General features: G+C 36.9%; 1 protein-coding gene across 2 annotated transcripts in view; it reads right to left on the reverse strand.

Moving 5' to 3' along the window:
* erbb4b (erb-b2 receptor tyrosine kinase 4b) overlaps positions 1-21,347 on the reverse strand; it is a 276,507-nt gene that overhangs the window by 18,781 nt on the left and 236,379 nt on the right. For both annotated transcript variants that reach the window (XM_058081635.2, XM_058081636.2), the window contains exons 19-20: positions 18,563-18,661; positions 14,418-14,603 (exon numbers count right to left, since the gene is read on the reverse strand). In XM_058081635.2, the coding sequence (XP_057937618.2) occupies positions 14,418-14,603; positions 18,563-18,661 (285 nt within the window). The remainder of the gene's footprint in view (positions 1-14,417; positions 14,604-18,562; positions 18,662-21,347) is intronic.

Consider the following 21,347-nt stretch of genomic DNA (forward strand, 5'->3'; position numbering starts at 1 on the left):
AATGAGGATACAACCATACTGATGTATGAAGAAAAGGAAGCAAGTTGCACAAAAGATACTTGATGTCCTCCACGTGGGGCGAGACCCGACTCCCAACTCAAAGAGTGCAATCAACCCATTTCCGACTGAGAACCATGGCCTCAAATTTGGAAGTGTTGACTGGGAAATTCACACTCTCTCTTCCTAACCCAGTAAACGCTGAAGGTCACAGCCTGATGAGGCCTTCAGGACCACATCATCTGTGAATAGCAGAGACAAGATCCAAAACCTCCCAAACTTGCTGTGCCTGCCAATTCTATACATAAAATTTATGAACAGACTCAGAGGGCAGCCTTGGCAGAGGTCATCATTCACAGGAAACAGGGTCGACTTACTGCTCTAAGGCAATATCTGCATATCTGATTCCGGTAATAAAACCAATATCAAGCATCTTCTAAATATAACTGTACTGTATGTATTGTCAAATGGGTTTCCAGTGTCCTGTAAGTCACTAACATAGTAGTAGTCATACCAAATGTCTTCCATAACAAGCAAGTTTCTTTTTTCATTTCAGCAAAATGTGTGAGAGCAAATTTTAATTAATAAGCAAAACGTGTGTCGATTTTCTTCACGGTTAATCTCTCATCGCCTGCAGCGGCCAAAACACAACTGTCTCAAAGTATATCAAGGTTCTGCTCGAGGAAAAAGTCAGCAGATCACCTGTGTCGGGGAATTAATCCTCCGGGGACTGCTCCAAATGTCAGTGCAGAGATAATTCTTTCTGTGTCACCGAAGTAGACAAACCACAGTGCGTAGAAACAGACAGATTATCAATAGACCGACATTGTCACTCTTGATCTCTACTGCTGGTCTGTCCGTAGATAGACATATTACTGTCAGAAAAATAGCATCTATCAGACAATTTGTACTGCTGTCTGATGCTTCAAATAGACAGGAATTATATACTCAGACAATGAGTCACAAATTCGACCTTTAATTTAAGTATTGTGTAAAAGTCTAACTGGGCATACACTGTACGCCTTATAGTGAGGGAGTGGTGTGTTTTTGGAAACAGAACAAATCGATGGTTGACAAAAGTCAGTGAATTCAAAATCGGAAGAGAAGGCATTCACAGGGACGGGCTGTCCACCCTCTGAATGAGTCGTATAAACACAGGAAGCCGAGTAATCATAGCCTTAACTGTCAACGCAGATCAAAGATTTATGACTGAACCAGCGCAATTCAACGTAACAGAGCAGCTAAGTGTATTTCAGGGTCAAAATGTGACCCATGTACGAAAAATTAGCATTGCTGTATTTTACTGCTCACTGTGGCATAAGACTTAGCACATAATAAATGCTTTAGAATGAACAAAAAGAGATTCATTTTTCTAAACAAATGTGTTTTTTTTTTTTTACAATATTTTATGCAAAAAATTTCATTTAATGCACGAGTTTCAAAATTTAGTTGAAAAATAAACAAACATTCAGCTTTTAAAATTCATAATAAAATATATGCAAATAAATTCAACATTTCAAAATACACATATACACTTATACATACGTATTTAAACGCAAAAATGAATGAATTGTGACTCAGAGCCTGCCAATCAGGTGTAAAGTCTTATTCAGTATATACAAATTGAAATCCAAATATTCAGAGTCGAAAAAAGTATTTGGTAAGAAAAAAAAAAAGAACTTTCATAACAGGGTTTCAAATGCATTTAAAAATGCATTTTGAGAATTTATGGGGTAAACACGTCACGCTCAAATGGATGACGGATGACATGCCATGACATCCTGTGATGTTTCATTCCCCTGCACACTGAAACTAACAGGCTCATGTGTAAATGTGCCGAACTGCAATGTAACGGTGTCTTCACTTTTTGTTTTATTTACAGATTAATAAGCATATGCTGATAATGCGGCATCCAAAGGTTCATAATTGCAAAAAAAGTAGGAGCCATTGCAGACATGACGTTTCATGTAACCTAGGAGGAAAAACAACACAATCTGCAGGCTTGAGCCAGCTGGAGATCACACCTCCAGATGAACACTGCCTTTCAATCCACGGGGATCAAGTAAAGCCACACCACATAGCAGAAAAAGAAGAAATATCGCGGCTTTGAATCGTGCCTCACATTTTTACCTGGATGTCATAAAAGTGTAAAAACAGGATTTCCCCCCCTCTGAAGGTAGACTATTGCCCCATACTTTTTGTGCAGGTTGCTTTTTGTCAAAAAAAACAAAAAAAAAAACGGCAAACAAACATTAAAAAGCAATTGTAATGTTGCAAATCTTTTTTTGGTGGGGGGCGAGAGGGTACCATTTATGCTGTGATCTACCGTCATGGTTGATTATGCTTATTGCGTAGTCACTCGGAACAAAACCAGGCCAAACAATATTTTCCTCCAATGTGTTTTGTGAAGACAGATGAGGCGGTGAATGACAAAGGGCTGGAGATCAAATCAATAGGAGGAGAGAGTGGCGAGGTGGTGCCCATTCTTCACCACCTGGCACTTCCCATTGCAGTTAATTCTGACAAGAAAATAAATACACAGAGGAAGCTGTCAAGACGCTCAAGCAGCACGCTCACCAAAATGTATAATCAAGCGATTCATCCCCGATGGTACGTGATTCATGAGGAAACACTTCTAATGAGATTGAACACTCTCAGTGAGCGTGTATACTGCTGGGGAGACCTCTAGTCTTCATGGTGAAGTTGATTTTTTGTCTTATACGGAATTTATTGACTTGATTTATTGTATTTTTTGTATGTAATTGGAGGGCAATGGTTTAAGCATAGTATGAGATATGAGACTTAATGAGCCTGAGGGGAAATTAAAAGTGAAGAACCTTTTTTGGATAGAGAAATCCACATCACTAAAGAACAAAAAAACTCAACTACAACTCAACTACATCAAATGAATACGATCATGTGAAAAGAGCTCTATCAAGTACTTCTTATACATGTTTGTCACATGGATGACTTTTCCTTTTCAATCTTGCATTGGAGTTGGACATGACGACTTTGAATGTTAAGTCCCAGCCTTTTAAACTTATAGATTGGAGCTTCAGGCCAACATAAAAGATATGTAGGATATAAATACACCTAAATATCATTCGGAGATCAAATTTAATTAAAATATGATGGTGCAAAATATGTACATTTTGGCCCAGAATTACCGTGCACATGCAATTTGTAGTGTGCTGCTGCAGTGGCCGTGACCACTTACCATCTATACATTTCAGGTATCAACGTATTTCCACCCCTAAGTGAGCAATGGTCTCACTTTGGGCACCCGAATGAAACATTTCTACCTCCATGGTGCTGCTGCACTAATAGCCCGAGGCATTCATGAAAATTATGACACAACCTCTCTGATGTTTTACACTGTTGTACAATGTTGTTGACAGCTTCACAACACAGGTATTATTATGCACTCCTATTACCAGGAGATACGTATGCCATGTCACACATAGTATTGGTGTCGGTATCAGAAATTGAGATTTGGATGGTATCAGTTATCGTCAAAAATCTAATATTGGACATCCCTAATAATAATATTTATCAAAAGCCTTGAAAAGGAAACACCAAACAAATGATTGATTTCTGTTGACTTGCTTGGGATTTGATAGATGTTTCAGTATGATTAAATCATGAATATCCCTTAATGGAGGTTTGTGGCACCAGTGCAACATTTGCCTGATGTAGTTCATGCTTAATGAATGCCTTGGATATAAAAAGATCCCAGTGGGCACGGGAGAGGGTGAATCATTGTTTGAGGAATGAGGTGGGACAAATCAGACCAACGTGGAGGAGAAACAGAAAGGATTACACAATACTGATGAAAGCAGTATGCTTTCATTTCATTTTGAACTACCATGTCAGAATGAATTTGGAGAATGACGCTCGGGGACAGCTTGGATATGAAACATTTGTATGTGAGCAGACTGGGTAAGCAGTAACTGTGAGGGGGAGACCCGGCGTATATACATTTATTCTCTCTGATGCATGCTAAATGCAGCCAACATTAGCAAACCTACAGCACACAGGATGTTCTGGTGTTCAAATTGACAGAGTCGTCAACAATTTGGAATTACAAACAGTCAAACCTCGCTTTTCAAACGCCCCAGTTTTCAACAAAATTTAGCACCAACATTTTAGCTCAGTTCTTCTTCGGTTAAGTACCTAGGATCATCAGTTCACAACAATATAGATTGTGAAAAGGAGGTGAAGAAGCATGTGCAGGCAGGATGGAACAGGTGGAAAAAAAAGTGTCAGACGTGATGTACTATAATAGAAGAGTTTCAACTTAAATGAAAGGAACGGTATACAAAACTGGGGTGAGACCAGCCATGTTGTTTGGTCTAGAGACAGTACCAATGAGGAAAAGACAGGAAGCAGAAGTGGAGGTAGCAGAGATGAGTATGCTGAGGTTCACATTGGGAGTGACCAGGATGGATAGGATCAGGAACGAGTACATCAGAAGGACATTACACGTTAGAGACCTTGGAGATAAAGTCAGAGACGCCAGACTGAGATGGTTCGGACATGTCCAGAGGAGAGATAGTGATAGTGGTAGTTTATGGATGTAGTGACGGAAGACATGAGGGTAGTTGGTGTAAGAGAGACAGATGCAGGAAACAGGGTTGGATGGAGGTGATTGATTTGCTGTGGCGACTCCTGAAGGGAAAAGCCCAAAGAGAAAGAAGTTTGGTTCTCCGACACAGTCGCAGTTCCAAAATATTGCATGTAACAAGCAGTTGTAATTTACGCTTTGGTACGTTGAAACGTGTCGTACTAATAGACATGTAGACCACTCCCAGCATTGTTTGCTTGTTCAGCATAAATTAGTCTGTTTGCCACATCAAAAATAACACGACTGAAGAATCATTGGAGTGGGTCCCCTTCTTGAGCTCGGTTTTTGGCTTCAATAAAAGTTCAAGGTCATAATTAATGTTTAATTTATCCATTTCGAATTTATCAATTTTCAAACGAGAAAAAAATGCAGTACTTGCGTATTTAAGATACTTCGTATAGTTTTGCCATTTAATAACTAATCAGAACATCCGGTCTTATGATTCTCTGCAGGGTTGTTGCTCCCATGGAGGTTGGAAACATGAAGCATAAGGTCAAACGAAAGACAAGCTTCCCTGTATAATGAAGCTTTGCTAAAAGTTCAATGAGGAAAATGCCTTCCTTCCGAGTTCCCTGATGGGAATTCCTGTCTTATTTGACCAAGATTGACCTGTTACTTTGGATTTTCCCACGCTGTCAAAAACTTGGCATTCACAATTGTGATGTCACTCTCTTGTCCAATCACCTTTCAGCCTGTGTACTCGGAGTCTATGATTCTCTGGGGTCTGCCCTTTGAATTGCAAAGCACCTCTGCGATTCTCTTTCAGATTCCCCATGTTGAACCGTTCCCCAGTTGGTTCTAGGAATCAATTTGAAGGATGATTTAATGCATCCAGTGTTTTTTTTTGTTTTTTTTTGCTCTGACCTTTTAAATGTGTCTCTTAAACAAACTGCATTAAAGCGGTAAAATCAATCTTGCCCTTGAGCTCTCCTTTTTTAAGAAATGGATAAAACATGTAAAATGTTGAGTTTCCTGTTTGGCACAAAAATAAATATCTCAACTGTGAAACTAGCGAATGTACGACCACAATACCAGATAAGGCTGAGGAAAACATAACCTCCTTGGCAGAGGAAATGAAGACCAAAAAAAGAGAAAGGATGAATGCCGGAGTGCACAGAAGGATTTGATGGTTTATGTGTTTGGTTCAGACATAGGTTGTGTGATCCAGACATGTTTTGTGGCAAGTTACCACTGCTCTGTTTCTAGTGCCAGTATGATGGTGTTGCCAGGCCCCTGCAGACACATTTGGGATCAGGTGGCAAATTCAAATCATCCACCATCAACATGACCTTGTCTTGGAAGTGCCTGTTCGAACCCGGTCTGATAAATATAAAAATGTCACTCCTCATTTCTGGGGGCAGGAAGAAAAAAAATACATTTCCAGAACACAGGAAACAAGGTCAGGGAATGAATAACTTTACATTATTAATTTGTTTCAAAAGGACCAACAAAAATTGAAATGATTTTTCATCATTTTTGTGAAACTTTTGGCACTGGAAAATTTTCTTTGGTGGCACTCAATACAAAATCCACAGATAGCGTACAGGGCAAATTAACTATTTTGTTGTGCGGAATATTGTACAAAATCTAAGGTAAAGTTTTGATAGAAACCAAATCATATGAAAAATTGGATGTGAGAAAGCCAAGGTTAGACTGTATTTATCAAATAATTCCATATTTATGCTTTGGATAAGGTATATTCAGCATCTCTCTCCGAAGAGCTCCACTTTGGTCTCAACCGAAGATCACAAACCTTCCCAAAACCAAACCTTTTTCACTGGAAAATTTCACAAGCCTCATCATAAATATATGTTTATAGTCATAATAACGCATTAGCCTATGCATTTCTGCTAAGATACACATTCATGTCAGGCTGACTTGCTATCCGGGCATGTAAGTCTGCCCTTCATCATCTCTGCCCCTCACAGAACAAAGAACTTGTCTTGTCTCTTGACAGGCATGGTGGCTTATGCCTTCTCGAACAGGGAAACTTTCCACAATCTATTATGCCCAAGTGTTTTATTATTGTTTTTCCTGGTGCCTGTGTTCCCAGCTCATTACTAGGCTCAAGCCACATAATTCCGTTCTGATTGCTCACCTTCCTCAAAATAATTTATGTTTGTCATCCTTGTGTGTGTCTCTTGATTGTCCATATAAACCCCATCTGAGCATCAATGTGAAGCCATATCTATTTGTTGATTCACATACATCTGACATAACCTGAGAGAAAAGATATTCTGGTTATGTGACATTCTTAATCGCATTGGTTTCACGTTGGGTGTCTGGATTACAGCAGCTCACAGCTCAGGCTATATAAATCAGGCACTGACGAAGGTTGACGACCGTAAGAGAGCAGCTATTTACAGCTGTTCTAATTTCTTCTAGAGACATCCGCCTTCTCACGTTGAAGTGTAGGCAGTTATCTTTGTTTGTTCCTTCCATTGAGACAGCATGGAGATTGCTTAATGTTGTCTGTAACTAAGCGAGTGAATTGAAGAGAATTCACTGTACGTGGTTACAAATTTGGCTTCAACTGGGTATGCCCAGTTCAAAGTGTGGCAGGAAGTGACACGTCACTATCCACATGTTCGACAAATGATACATGAAAAAGTTTTTGTCCTTTTTTGGTCATTGGTTTTTAGAAAAATACTATCCCTGAAAGAGGAAATTTGCCGGAAAATTTTAATTGAAACATGCATTGCGATTTCATTTCCCACCAATTAACCATTAACAGCGCCCCATAGCTCAAGAAAATTTGGCCAAATGTCAATTATGTTCACCCATCAGTAGTATAGACTTATTTTTTCTATTCATCACATGCACGGCTCTCTCAGCTTTGCTTATTGTGAGTTTGTTTTGTCCCCCGAGGTTCAGTAAATAATACCTGTATCTCTCTTGAATACAAGAAGTGCATGAATGCGAACATGTGCATCTAATACAATGTATGGTTGGCATGCTGCAGGCGATAGTGAAGTAAACCTGGGAGTGGCTGAGGTCTGGACGTGAGAATAAATATTCTACAACTTCCTCCTCAGAGCCTTGAGATGTGTCGCCATGTACGTGCCTGGATAGAGAAGCGAGGAGTGTGTTAGGCCTTTGCAATTTTTTTTTGATGTTTGCTGACAATAACGTATTTCAAACTTGCCAAACCGACCTTTCAATCAAGCAAAATGAACAGGCCGTGTTTCCAGCAGTGTTGTTTCATATGTTAGGCGATGCACTGCAAAAACAACTTTAAGCTGCAGCAATTCAACAGAGCATCGCAGGGGAGTTCAAACAAACAGATGCACATTTTATCCATGTATATGGATCTGCATAAACACAGGCACATCGGTATCGATCGGTGTAAGAGGCACCTGAACACAATCAAGTCATTAGTCATTTAAATGCACATTTATGAACTCATCCCAGAAGGAGTAATGCCAGTTATGAATATGAGAGATCCCTGCCAAGAACATTCAATCATTATATTCCATCTAAACTAGGGGTGTCCAAACATTTTCCACCAAAGGCCACAAACTGAAAATTAAAGAATGCAAGGGGCACTTGGATATTTTGAAAGTCAGTTCCGTCAATTCGGGCGGCACGGCGGTCTAGTGGTTAGCGCGCAGACCTCATAGCTTGGAGACCAGGGTTCAATTCCACCCTCGGCCATCTCTGTGTGGAGTTTGCATGTTCTCCTTGTGCATGCGTGGGTTATCTCCAGGTAATCCGGTTTCCTCCCACATTCCAAAAACATGCTAGGTTAATTGGTGACTTCAAATTGTCTATAGGTATGAATGTGAGTGTGAATGGTTGTTTGTCTATATGTGCCCTGTGATTGGCTAGCGACCAGTCCAGGGTGTACCCCGCCTCTCGCCCGAAGACAGCTGGGATAGGCTCCAGCACCCAGGAAAAAGCGGTAGAAAATGAATGAATGAATGAATTCCGTCAATTCAGTCAATTCCGGTGAGTATAAGCCACACCGAACAAAGAACGCTAAACCCATCACAAAACAACTTAGCACTCAAAAGGTATACTAAGAAATATTCATAGAAATACCAATAGGAGTTTAAATTAAAAAAAATGTTTTTTCCATATTGCATTGTGTGAGCAAAGCATTTAATTGGAGGAGAAGTGAAAATAGATGGCTCTGCAATGCCTCCGTCCGCCAAAGGAGTCTAGAGCCCAAAGGGAGGCTGACATCATTGCAGTGCCGCAGCACTGTTTGTATATTTCTTATTATTACATGTTTTGAGTGTTAAATAGTTCTGAAGTAAAGATTAGATTAGCCCTAAATTAGCTGCACCGCTGGCTAGTTTAATAAAAAATATATACTGGTTTATACACTGGAATTACAGTACATAGTTCAAGAAAAAGTTGGTGGACAGGCATATACTGGTATGAACTTTGGTCATTATTATGTTTTTCACATTTTTGCTGTTGTTTTTTAATTTTCCAAATAATTCAACTCCCCTCTTAAATAATTCCATAAATGTTCTTGTCATAATATTATGACTTATATTTTGACTTTATTCCCATAATATAGACTTCTGCTTCTTCTGTAGCATAGATGTGAAATATTAAGAAAACTTAATCTTTTAAATCTATGCTACAAAAATGAAATTATTTTCCATCAATTATGAGTTTATACCCATAAAATTTTGACTTTTTTTCCTTGTATATAATAATAGAATAATAACAGTAAATGCTCATGAAAAATCTCTTACACCAACCCTGTACATTATTTATTCAGAATTAACAGCCCAGCAAATTTGCAGACTTTTGTTAAAAAAAAAATTATTTACATTTTTGTGAAAATAGTGTATAAATCATTTACCCTAAATTGGGTGATAATAGCAATAAAATGTACAGTATACCTCACTGTTGAAAAAATGTTTGTCTTTGTTTTTCCATCAAGTGTCGAGGTTTCACACTTTGTTCAGCTGAATGTACCATGGCTGCTGTGAGATGGAACATAACCTGATTCATTTCAGTTCTTATGGCAAGATCCCACACGCCTTTCCGAGAGCCTTCGTTTCCAGGTTGTGGCCTACACAGTGGCACAAATCAACAGGTGCACATATAGATCTATGCTTGCAAAGACCAGCTTTGGCATGTCTGTTGGGAAATAAATATAAAATTACTGAGTGATGCTGCCTTGTGATGACAGGTGAGGGGAGCAAACATAGGGCAAAGGTTTGACATGAAAATAAGGTGGATGTCAGCACAGATATCTGATAGCATGGGCGGAAAAAACTAACAAAAAAAAAAACACCCATACAGTAAAACTTTGTTTTTCTACAAAAATTTTGCCAAAATTATTCCTAGTTTTTTTTTTTTTTACATTGTGCCTCGGTTATTGTATCATATTGTGCATCTCAAATTCTTTTATTTGCCCCGCACTGTATCATTCTGTGCAATCACATATTTGAACAAAGCGATACATGCATTGCTAATTCATTATCCGTGCATTTTTTTTTTACTGAGTACGACTGTTAAATATTGAGCCATGAGGCGAAAGAGTGCCAGCAATTTGATAAAGAATGTAAGAAACCATATTTCATTCAAGAAAAACTCAAAGTTGGCGTCCCTTCCCCTTAACCTTCTCCGTTCCTCACCATCTTCACCAACAAAATACTTATAATAAAGGTACAAGCTATCTTTTCTGAATTGCAAAATATAAATATTCTCTAGAAAATATATTTTATGTGACTATTTTTGGGGGGTCAAGAGCAGGTTAATCAGATTTACATTATTTCCTCTTGGAAAAATTGATTCAGTTTTTTATTAATTTTTTTCCAAAAGGTCTGACGAACTCTGAAATGTACAAAAATGGAAGCATGTCATTCAGAAGTAATTTCTACATAGTGTACGCCTCATATGAAAGAGAATATATTTCAGAAATTACACAGTTTGGGTTGGACATATTCCAGTTGGTGGAGACATCAAATATGGAAACTCCACAAGAATTCATGGCTTGAATATGCAAACAAAATGATGAAATGGTTACTGGACATATTTCAACATTCACAAAAAGTGCCTCAGCACTGTGTTTAAAAAAAAAAAAAGTGGCATTTAAGAAAGTGCCTGCAATAGCTGGCAGTTGGATGGCTTATCACAGCAGTCCATATGACGAAGCTTCGTGCCTCATTAAGGACACAAAAACAGACACACCAATGTTTGCTACAACATAAGACACTTAATTGATTCACAGTGTAGTCTCCTTGCCGAATGCTCAGAGGCAAATGCAAAAAAAAAAGAAGCAGAGTCGTCAGTGAAATAAACAAAAGTGGGGCAACAGACATATTCGGATGAGAATGGAAGTGAGCTGATATTGTTAGTGGGGAGATGGAGGTGTGTATGGAGTAAAAACCAAGATTGCCGGCCTTTTCTGCTTTCAAAGAAATGATCACTTGGGATTGTTTTGGCTAAGAACATTAGTACTTTGACAATTTGTTCAGTGTAAATTCAGTCTATTAGCTCAATGCATTTTCAGTCTAACAGCTTGGCCACTTGGCCCACTCATATTTGCAGAATTGTTGTCATTCCGCCACAATGGGGGGTTTTCCAACATGAAGCAGCTTTTTAAGATCATGCCACAACAACATCTCATTAGGATTCACAGCAAGATTTTGACTAGGCCACTCCAAAGTATTTGTTTGGTTTTTCTTCAGCCATTCAAAGGCGGACTTGGTGGTGTGTTTTGGATCATTGTCCTGCTGCAGAACCCAAGTTGGTTTCAGCTTGATGGCTGGACATTCTACTTCTACTTCCATGTCCCAAAGCAGCAAAATAGTCCCAGACCATCACACTACCACCACTATATTTTACTGTTGGTATGATGCGGCGTTACTTTTACGGCAGTTGTAATGGGAGACACACCATCCAAAAAGTTCAACTTTTGTCTCATCAGACCACAGAGTATTTTCCCAAAGATCTTGGGATGTTTTCTGGCGACCCTCGTAAGGATAAGCGGTAGAAAATGAATGAATGAATAATTAATCATTGATGAATTGTTGCAGCAAGCATTATGTACATAGAGGAAAATATTTTACAACTCAACAGGACTGTGACAGGAAAGAGAAACATTGAGAACCACTGGTTTAGCTTGAATAAGTTTCCTTATTCCTTTCCTTAGTTTTGGATTACAGGTGCAATTTCTTGTCGCTAAATAACAATGGTACAATTTTAAGAGTTTCTCATTGTTTTTTTAATATTTGTTCATTACTTTAAATGTCCCCGTTTCTGTATATTTGCACATGGGGGAAAACTGCTGCGATTCATCATAACCTTTACTTTCTCTCTGAAATTTATAACAGCAGCAGCTCCCCAGAAATCAGGCATTTAAAATCAAAGCTCAGAAAAGATTAAGTAGGATGGCAAAACTTTTTTTTTTTTAGGTTGGCATGGTCACACAATCACAGCGATCGGCATAAGGGGAATATAATTAAGGAAAGAATATATATGCTTCAACAAAACAACAAACATATATGAGAATACGGCACACATACTGTCCCAGCCAGCCAACATAAGTAGAGAGGGACATGACATGGCTGTATAACAGGCTGTCATAGAGAGCTATAATAAGATAACACAGAATGAAATAAAGCATGCATGCATCACAGCGCTGATAAATCTGCTCATTAGTACTCCACATCTCTTGAGGTAGATCATTATGAAGATGCGGCACTGGTGACAGAGAGGGAGAGCACCGGGATTTACCACTGGCAGTGAAGTTCTATAACTTGGAAGAGCCCACAGAACAGAACATTGTAGGGTTGAATTGATGCATGAGTCTACAACAAAGACAATGAACCGTTCTGAAGTGACACTTTCTTGGAAGACTTGGCAGTATTGCTTTAGTTGGGGGTTTAGTTTCCCGATGCGTATGATACATTTTTTAATTATGTGCACGATATGGGCATGAAAAGTGACCCATGACCACTCTTTATAGTCCCACAAGTGGGAAGCCATTACGAATAGAGAAATGTGATCTTTAAACTAAGGGAAAAGTGCTAAATAAAACATTATAATCTACCCTTTATGAATTATATAGCTCTTCATGTTCACAGCGGCATGTGTTTATTCATTCACATTTTTGACAATTAGCAATTTGTGTACAAATTGTATTGCACAGCATGAAAGATAGCGGAATAGTAGCACAGTACTGTTCAGTAGATGATAGTGTGATGGTAGCTTAAGCCTCCGACACACTAAGTCAGCACACAACAAGCAGAACCAGCCGGAATGAAAACGTTTCAAAATCTGCACCACATTCGGAAGAGGATTTGGATTTTTTTCTTTTTTTCCTAGCGGGATCACGACTGGCAATGTGTCAATGGTGAGAAACGTTTCAGCCGACGACTGATCAGAATATTTAGAATGCACTCAGACTGCATCTAGAACCCCCCTTTCAAATGCTGTCATATATTTTTCCACTTTGAATTCACTTAAAATGTGTTAAAGCTTAACCCTTACAATACGGTGGCGAATGCTAAAACATACGGTCTACAAAAAAAGTCAATGGAATCAAAACATTTAATTAATCTTCTCCCACAAATCCATCAAAGTCCTCTGAATTGAACAGTTGGGCAATTTGGCCGTCAAACATGCCAGGTTCCCTCTCATCATTGTCGGAGTCAGTCTCGTCAGGTGACTGTTCAGCAATGATGCCGGCTGTCACCAGAGCTTGGACAACGGTTAAACCTCAACCCAAATAATCCATTCACATATGGAGTATGTCAATCAAGCGGAGCGCTTACCAAGAAAACGTTTTTACAGATTTTGGATCTCAGTGTACCAAGCATCGAAATGAACAAGAAGCTGAAGAAACAAGGGTCCAACATTTTTTTTTTCAGTGACTGTATATTGGAAGCAAAGCCTGCATCTCACCTTTGTGATATACTGTAGGTGAAAAAGTGCATTATTAGTGAAAACACTTAATTGTATTGTTTTTGCTTGTTTTTCCCATTTCTGGTGTCAAAAATGTACAATTTCTTTTCTTGTAATGTTATGACTTTATTCCCATTATATTTTGACTTTATTGTCGTATTACTAGAGCTTTATTTTATTTATTTAATTTATACTATATGTTGTTTGTTTCTCATAATATGAAAATAACCAGTTTTTCATTAATATTTCAATTTCAATGTTCATTAATTTTATTTATAATGTTATTTATTTTGATTTTTGCTTATAATATTAACTTTAATCTTTTTTTATTTTATTTGGGCAAATATATGAAACATTACAGTGCATTTCTTACATCAATCAAAATATAACTTTCCATTATTTACATTTGTATTCAACTATCTGAGCACAAGAACCAAAAGGAGTAGGCTGAAGCAAAAGCTTATAAATGCCTACCCCTTTTTGCAAGATGTGATGGTGATGATTCTTGTAGAATTAAAATAATTTTTTCTTTTAATAATGTGACTTTACTACTCAAGAATTAAACACACACATATGTTCTGGTGTTTATAAAGGAATTATTAAGCAATAGTCTCTCATTTTTCTGATGATCAAAATATCTCATACTGGTACATTCAACAAGTAACTGCATTGTAGAAATGTATGGAAAAACGTTTGCAATCAGGTAATTGTTGTTCATGTACAGTAAATGTAGGCAATGTATACTGTATAACAAAGCAAGGCTGTCTGATGAGTACACACTCCAAACACCAACAGACGAGACAACCCAACCAAGCAGAGCACTCATCAGCGGAACCATTCTGTGACTCAAACTAAACATGGCAACCACAGTCAGAAAACACACAGTACATATAATGAGGCAACACTCTCCATCCACACTTACCTTGGCAATCTGGACACACCAGTTGAGCAACAGCTGGGATCCGATGTTGTCCTTATGCTCGTAGACGTATTCGAGAAGGCACCCGTGAGGCATCAGTTGCGTAACCAGCTGGATGGTGGGACTCAAGCAGACACCCAGCAAACGCACCAGGTGAGGGTGCTCCATGCTTGCCATGATCAGGGCCTCCTGGAAGACAAAACTGGATATAGTCAAGGATGTGGAGGAAAGGGAACTTGGGGAGATGTATAGTAGCTAGGTCCAAGCTTTTTTCCAGAGATTGATTGATTAGCACAGTCACTCTACAGCAGAAACAATGTATAGGCCACTTTCATATTTTGCATAGCAACACATGTAGCTATGTATGCTAGGAAGTTGTATGCATTTCACGAAAAAGTCTATTTGTACAAACTTCAGTCTTTTTCCACAATGTTTACTGTTTTTTTTTAATTTTTCAAATATTTGAACTTTGTTTTTAAATATTGTTTGTACATTTTTTTAAATAATATTCTGACTTTATTACCATAACATTGCAGCTGCTTTTTTCCAATCTAAATTTCTAAAAAAATCACAACTTTAATTTGTTTAATTTTCTCGTAATCGCATGCCTGGGTTTTCACAAATTTTTACTGTTTTTTTTTTTTTTTAAATTCACATATTTGAACTTTGATTTTTTGAAAAAAATCGCAACTTTAATTTGTTTAATTTTCTCGTAATCGCATGCCTGGCTTTTCACAAATTTTTACTGTTTTTAAAAAAAAATTCACATATTTGAACTTTGTTTTTAAATATTGTTTGTACATTTTCTTTTTTATAATATTCTGACTTTATTACCATAACATTGCAGCTGTTTTTTTCAACCTAAATTTCCCAAAAAAATCGCAACTTCTCTTCAACTTCACTTCAACTTTCTCATAATTGCATGCCTGGGTTTTTTCCGGGTACTCTGGCTTCTCCCCACATTCCAAACATATGCATGTTAGGTTACTTGGAGAGTCTCTTTGTCTGTATGGGCCCTGTGATTGGCTGGCGACCAGTCTGGGGTGTACCCTGCCTTTCACCTCAAAACAGCTGGGATAGGCTCCAGCTTACCCCCGTGACCCTAGTTAGGATAAGCAGCATAAAAGATGGATGGATGGATGCAAGTATTAAAGGACTGAATATTCTCATCATATTGTGACTTTAAAATTAATGTATTTATCATTAATGAAATTTATCATTCTAAAATGACGTTAACATTATGACAATTTTCTGTTAATATTTTGACTGCTTTCTTGTGAAATTACTGCAGATTTTTGCTCTTGTTATTCAGATTGATTTGTTCGTTTTCTTGATAAATTATATTTTTAGACTGTGTAAAAAAAAAAAATAAAAACAGCTGTGTGCTGCCAATAGCCACGAGGCCACATTTTGGACACCCCTGCTCAACATGAAACAACTTGAATTTATTTTGGGCAAAATCAAACATAACATTTCCAAGTTTAAACTCCAAAATATTTGTGTTCCTGTAGATATAGCCTTAGATAAATGGTTGATGATTGGTGTCCGACAATTTATTGGTCACCACATCTGAGAGGAAGTTTATTGTTGTCTGCAGGTTTCCGTTCACATTCCAAAAACTTTAAATTGCCCATCGGTGTGAACGCTTGTTTGTTCATATCTGTTCACTGTTTATCCTGCCTGATGCCCAAAGCAAGCTGGGATTGTCTCCAGCTCACCTGAAAAGGATAAGCGGTGGAAAACTAAAAGGATGATTGCCAAACGTTATTTTCTAGTCAGGTGTCAAAAGAGGAGAGGTACGGGTTCAAAGCCCCAGTTCACTAGCACAAACTTTTTTTTTTATTATAGATTTAACTGTCAAAGATCACAGGAGTCCTTATTCTGTTTAAGGCTCAAGGTTCTCTTGAAGCCAGCAGCAAGGTTGCACGCTCAGAAGATGTAGAATTTGATTAAAAACCTTAACATCAAAGTGGCTTTGCACGTTGCACTGCAGGACTCTTGGTTTGCTTTACCATAAATTGAAATGTTGTAAATAGACAAAGATCAACTGAGCAAAAATACTGTACGTCCAACAAGAGTGTGTCATTATCGTGCACTAAAGGAGGGAATTGTGTTTGCAGATTTTATGTACTGTGATAAGTAAATTTCCACAAAGTTCCTAAAAATGTCCACATATTCCAAATTGAATACTTTTGTAGTTAGAGCATAGAAAACCTGTTTATCACCTTGTAAATACATTAGTTTGTAACATTATTAGAGCCCTCTGGACATAAAATAACACCCCTATAGTCACCTTTGCACTCCTATTACTCACTATAGTAGACATAGGAGTAAATGAGACATAAATAAGATTGATGGTCATGTGTGTTCTGGTGGGAGGATGACAGGAAGTGCCTTTTGTTTTGTTTTGGAGTCGGGATTCAGAGTTGTTTCATTCCTGTATTAACATAAATGTACAGTACATATTCCAGACTACTTCATTTTCATAAAACTTGATTGAGCTTAACTGAGTAGTCAAAATAAGACATCCTGTTCATGAAACATTCATTTATCTTGTCATTTTGTAGGCACCAATGCATAAACTCTAAATATTAACTGTATAGAAAATGATTCATTCTAAAAATACATATATACTTCATTGTTATATCATGTTAAGCTATACTGTGTATGTACAACTAGTATTGAATAAAATGTGCATACAGCTCATTAAATGGAATGAAATATATACATGCATACGATAAATTATATATTGTAAGGAGAAACACATACAGTATGACTGAAGAAAGTATGACTGAAGAGAGAAACCCTAACCCGGGTTAGACCACTGCCCCACCGGAGCGACTATCAAGTGGTTGCTCAATCTGGACCAATAATTATAAATGGAATAATTTCATAGTTACAGTAGATCATAGAAAACTTGTTTCCAACATTCTAAATATGTTTTTTTAACCCTATTCCGGCTGTTTTAACATTAAATAGCTCGCATATAGTTTATTTTTTTTATAAAAAATGATAAATTTTTTAACTAAGAGGTTGTATTCAACCACACAACAACAAAGATATTTTTGAAAAACCATGTGTCAATCACCAAGTTGCTCAGATTATTGTTTAAGAAAAATGGTAATCAGATTGAAGTGCTAATTAAAAACAAATGCAAATGAATTTCAGGGGGAAAAATGCAATTTTTTATTAAAAAATGCAAACATTATTATATTATTATACATTATTATACATTTTATTGAGAATAAGTGGGGGAAATCTCTTTGTGGTAAACGATTCCATGTGCAACTTCAACGATAATTACATCAAATTTGATGTAAAAGGATATCGATTTCAAAACTATGGGCCATTTTTAAAACAATAGTCAGAAAGCATATTTTTGTATTACTATTTTTCTTTATTATTAGCATATTAGCTCTTAAACTCAGCCACAAACGTTCAGCAAATACAAAATGTGAGCGAGTGACCTTTCACACTTACGCAAACATTTTTTTATTTGTGTCAGCTCAAAATAAGATTTGTTTATTTATGATACTGGTTAAATGTTACATTAAATTAAATGTGAGAATAATAACAATAAAAACTCAAAAAACACATTTATATTAAAATGATATAAATATTATATTAAATTATATAATATTTATGAATGAAACACTTTCAGTTATTTATCCTAGTTTAAGAAAAACAACTTCAGCAGTGTCCATTTTTAACAAAAGCATCTGTTTGCTATATGGTTATCCTACTATGCCCTCATGCCGCCTGTTTTGTCTCCCTTTTCGGTTGCCAAGACAAACTCTCAAAGCGCACTGAGCATGAATTATAACAAACACAGCGTATTCATCAAAGGCAAAAACAGAAATGCCAACGCTCCAACTCTTCCTCCTGGACCGCCAAAGTCAGTGTAAAACACGAGTGCAATTGGGTCGCTCCCCATGCACGTGTGTCAGGATGTGTATGTGTGCTAATGAGAGTCATTTCATCTGCTTTGCATCATCATTGGGTAATAAGTTTGATCTTTTTCACTTTTCTTTTTGAATTGGGAGGAACTGTGAGTTTTCAAAATGAAGTATGGTGAATGTGTGGGTATATCTGTGCAGCATATGAGTGTACAGTACGGAAGGGCCATATTTAGTTTTGGTGCTACTTACGTCCATAAATTCCACGTTGGCCTTTGGTCCAGTGGCTTCATTTAGGATTTTAACAGCAACAGGTATCTTGACTGTTTCACCCTCTGGAACCCAAATCCCCTACAGAAAAAAAAAACAAAAACACAAAACATCAAGATCCCATTAAAAATACAGATGATGCATTTAAACATAGCACATTTCCAATCAATGTATACAAGAGACATAAACCATTCAGTTGCCATACATTATGGACAACCAAATGCACATTTATGCATTTAATCATTGTTTTTTGATGTTTTGATTTTTTCTAAATTTTATTTTATATGTATTATTTTAATCTTTTTATACATTTAAAAATATATTTAAAAATATATTTTATATGTTTTTTAATTATAAAATTATAAGTATAATTAATTAATTCATTATTATAATTAATTATAAAATATATTTTATATATTTTTTTAATTGTAAAAATATTTTAAAAATTAGTCCAGAGTTTCATACTTTGTTCTGATAGTGATGTTTGTGCCACATAGAAATGTGCAGCTTTCTGGATTGCTTTGTTGCTGATGATAGCAGGACATGTTATAATAGTTGACAAAAGGTTATGATTTCTAAACGACTATTTTGTTGATACAAGATGTTGAAAATGCCTCCAGTGGCATCACAGTAAAAAAAAGCATGTTGTATGAGATGTGACCTGGCGTTAGTTTGAGGGATAACCTGCTGCCTATATTGGTATCTGTTAATATTGGTATAATTAAGTGTTGGACGATATCAGTATAGTAATCCATCGCCACTTTATTCTGTGAATTTAACCATTACTGTTTTGTTTAGGTAAAAACAGTTTCCATAAATATGCATATTTAAGCACATTTTACATATTTTTGGCTAAATTAAGCACTTTCAAGCATAAAAATGGAAAAGTGAAATAGAAATATAAGGGAATCGGAAGACATGATGATGCATGATAAGCAAATAAGTAAACATAAAGGGCTTTACATAGTCTTGATAGCTAATGCTTTATGTTTATAGTTAATATTGTTGCTATAGCTGGACTACCCAGCATGCCTAACGGGCATTTGGAAATAACATTTTTAAGTTTTAAAGTGACTATAGGGGTGCTGTTTAATGTGTAATGATTTAAGGATGTAAATAGTTGTTGTTTTTGTTCTAACTATCAAAATATTTCATTCATAAATAAGGAATCCTTAGGAAATTCACTTATCATGATCATGTCTGGACCCATTTAATCGGGGTATATGAGGGATTACTGAATGCCGGTTGTTGATTTATGCTAGTGTGACATGGTGTAGTCAAGGATATTTCAATAAATCCCCCACCCCAGAAAAGTTTTATTCCTGAATAACCTTTTCATCCCTTTTGTTAAATAATGGCTATGCTCTCCATCTCAATTAGTGAATTGATGATTTCCTCACCCTTGTCACCTATTTTATCTTTACTTCCTTCCTTCGTGCCGTCCATACTCCCAACGGGGGTGTGGGGTACTATGAAGATAAAGTGCACGCTGAATGATTAAAAGTTATTTTGTCCTTCAAAAAGCGGACAAAACTATTTTATCATTTTGAAGTATTCAATTTCACCTGTGATTAAAGTGATTTAGCAGCTGCCAAAGCGGTCAAAGCATTTAAAAGAGGAGAGAGAATTCAAGTGCCTCTCAACTTTTCAACAAGCTTCAAATGGGTTACACCGACGCTACGTACCCCCCAATACTCCCCACTGCCCCGACTCCCCCATGACAGCAGGCTTAACACCTCCACTAAATGGAAACCATCTCTGATCACAGCATCAATTTCAGGAGCGATACGTTTCTTTTAATACATTTGCTCAAGCAGTATGTGTCGGGCTAATTTTTGCTCAACTAGGTTTATTTGATTAAAATGAACTGCATTTTAAATGATTGCACGTGGCGCAACTCGGTATTTCAGCAAACTCATAACATTTTACAGCCCTATTAACTTCCCTAAATAGGGTGCTACCGTTTATTTGTACCGACTACTCCCACAACAAGAATGGGCTTTTAATGGGTTCTTTTTAAATGTTCAATCACATGTTATTAATTCCCCCTCATTATTTAACACCACTAAAACATGTCAACAGAAGTGTTATTAAATTCTGTTTTTCAGTGCCTCAATTTAAACGCAAAAATGCTTCAGGGGACCAAAATCGTTCCCTAAAAGGACAATATTACATCTGCACTGCTGTGTTTAAACCGCTGACCTACAAATGTTCAAAGACATTGATGGATGGATGGGAGCAAAAAAAAAAAAGGCAAATGATGAATCTGGGGTTGCAATTTTCTTGCACCTCCAAATCAGATTGCCACAATGGTGGCCACATCTTGACTGAACATGTATTACACCGTGACCACAGAAACTTCCTGGCTGCTATTACCTATTCTTCTCATCCTCCGCCTCCAGCTTTCCATCATGTTTCCTGTCATTAATGACGAAGTAATGACTTTCTCTTTATTTGTACTTTGTTTAATGTTCCATATTTGTGATTCGACATTTGCAAATTCGTGGATTTTATGTTTTAAATAATTTTTATATAGTTATTTTTATTTACATCTATATTTTAATTATATATTTTTATGGAATTACTGTAAATTCTGGTTTATAAGCCACTAACAGATTTGTTTTGCATTACATGCATGAGTACCAATCAGCTCTTTGACTGTAGCCAATCAAGAGCTATGAAAAAACAAGCTTGTCAACCCGTTGGAAACTGCAGGAGGTCATTATTCAATATAACAGTCTGACTCACATTAAACTCATCACCCAGC

Source organism: Doryrhamphus excisus, linkage group LG12 (assembly GCF_037039965.1).
Source record: "Doryrhamphus excisus strain RoL-2023G ecotype Guam linkage group LG12, RoL_Dexc_Guam_v1.1, whole genome shotgun sequence".
Taxonomy (NCBI): domain Eukaryota; kingdom Metazoa; phylum Chordata; class Actinopteri; order Syngnathiformes; family Syngnathidae; genus Doryrhamphus; species Doryrhamphus excisus.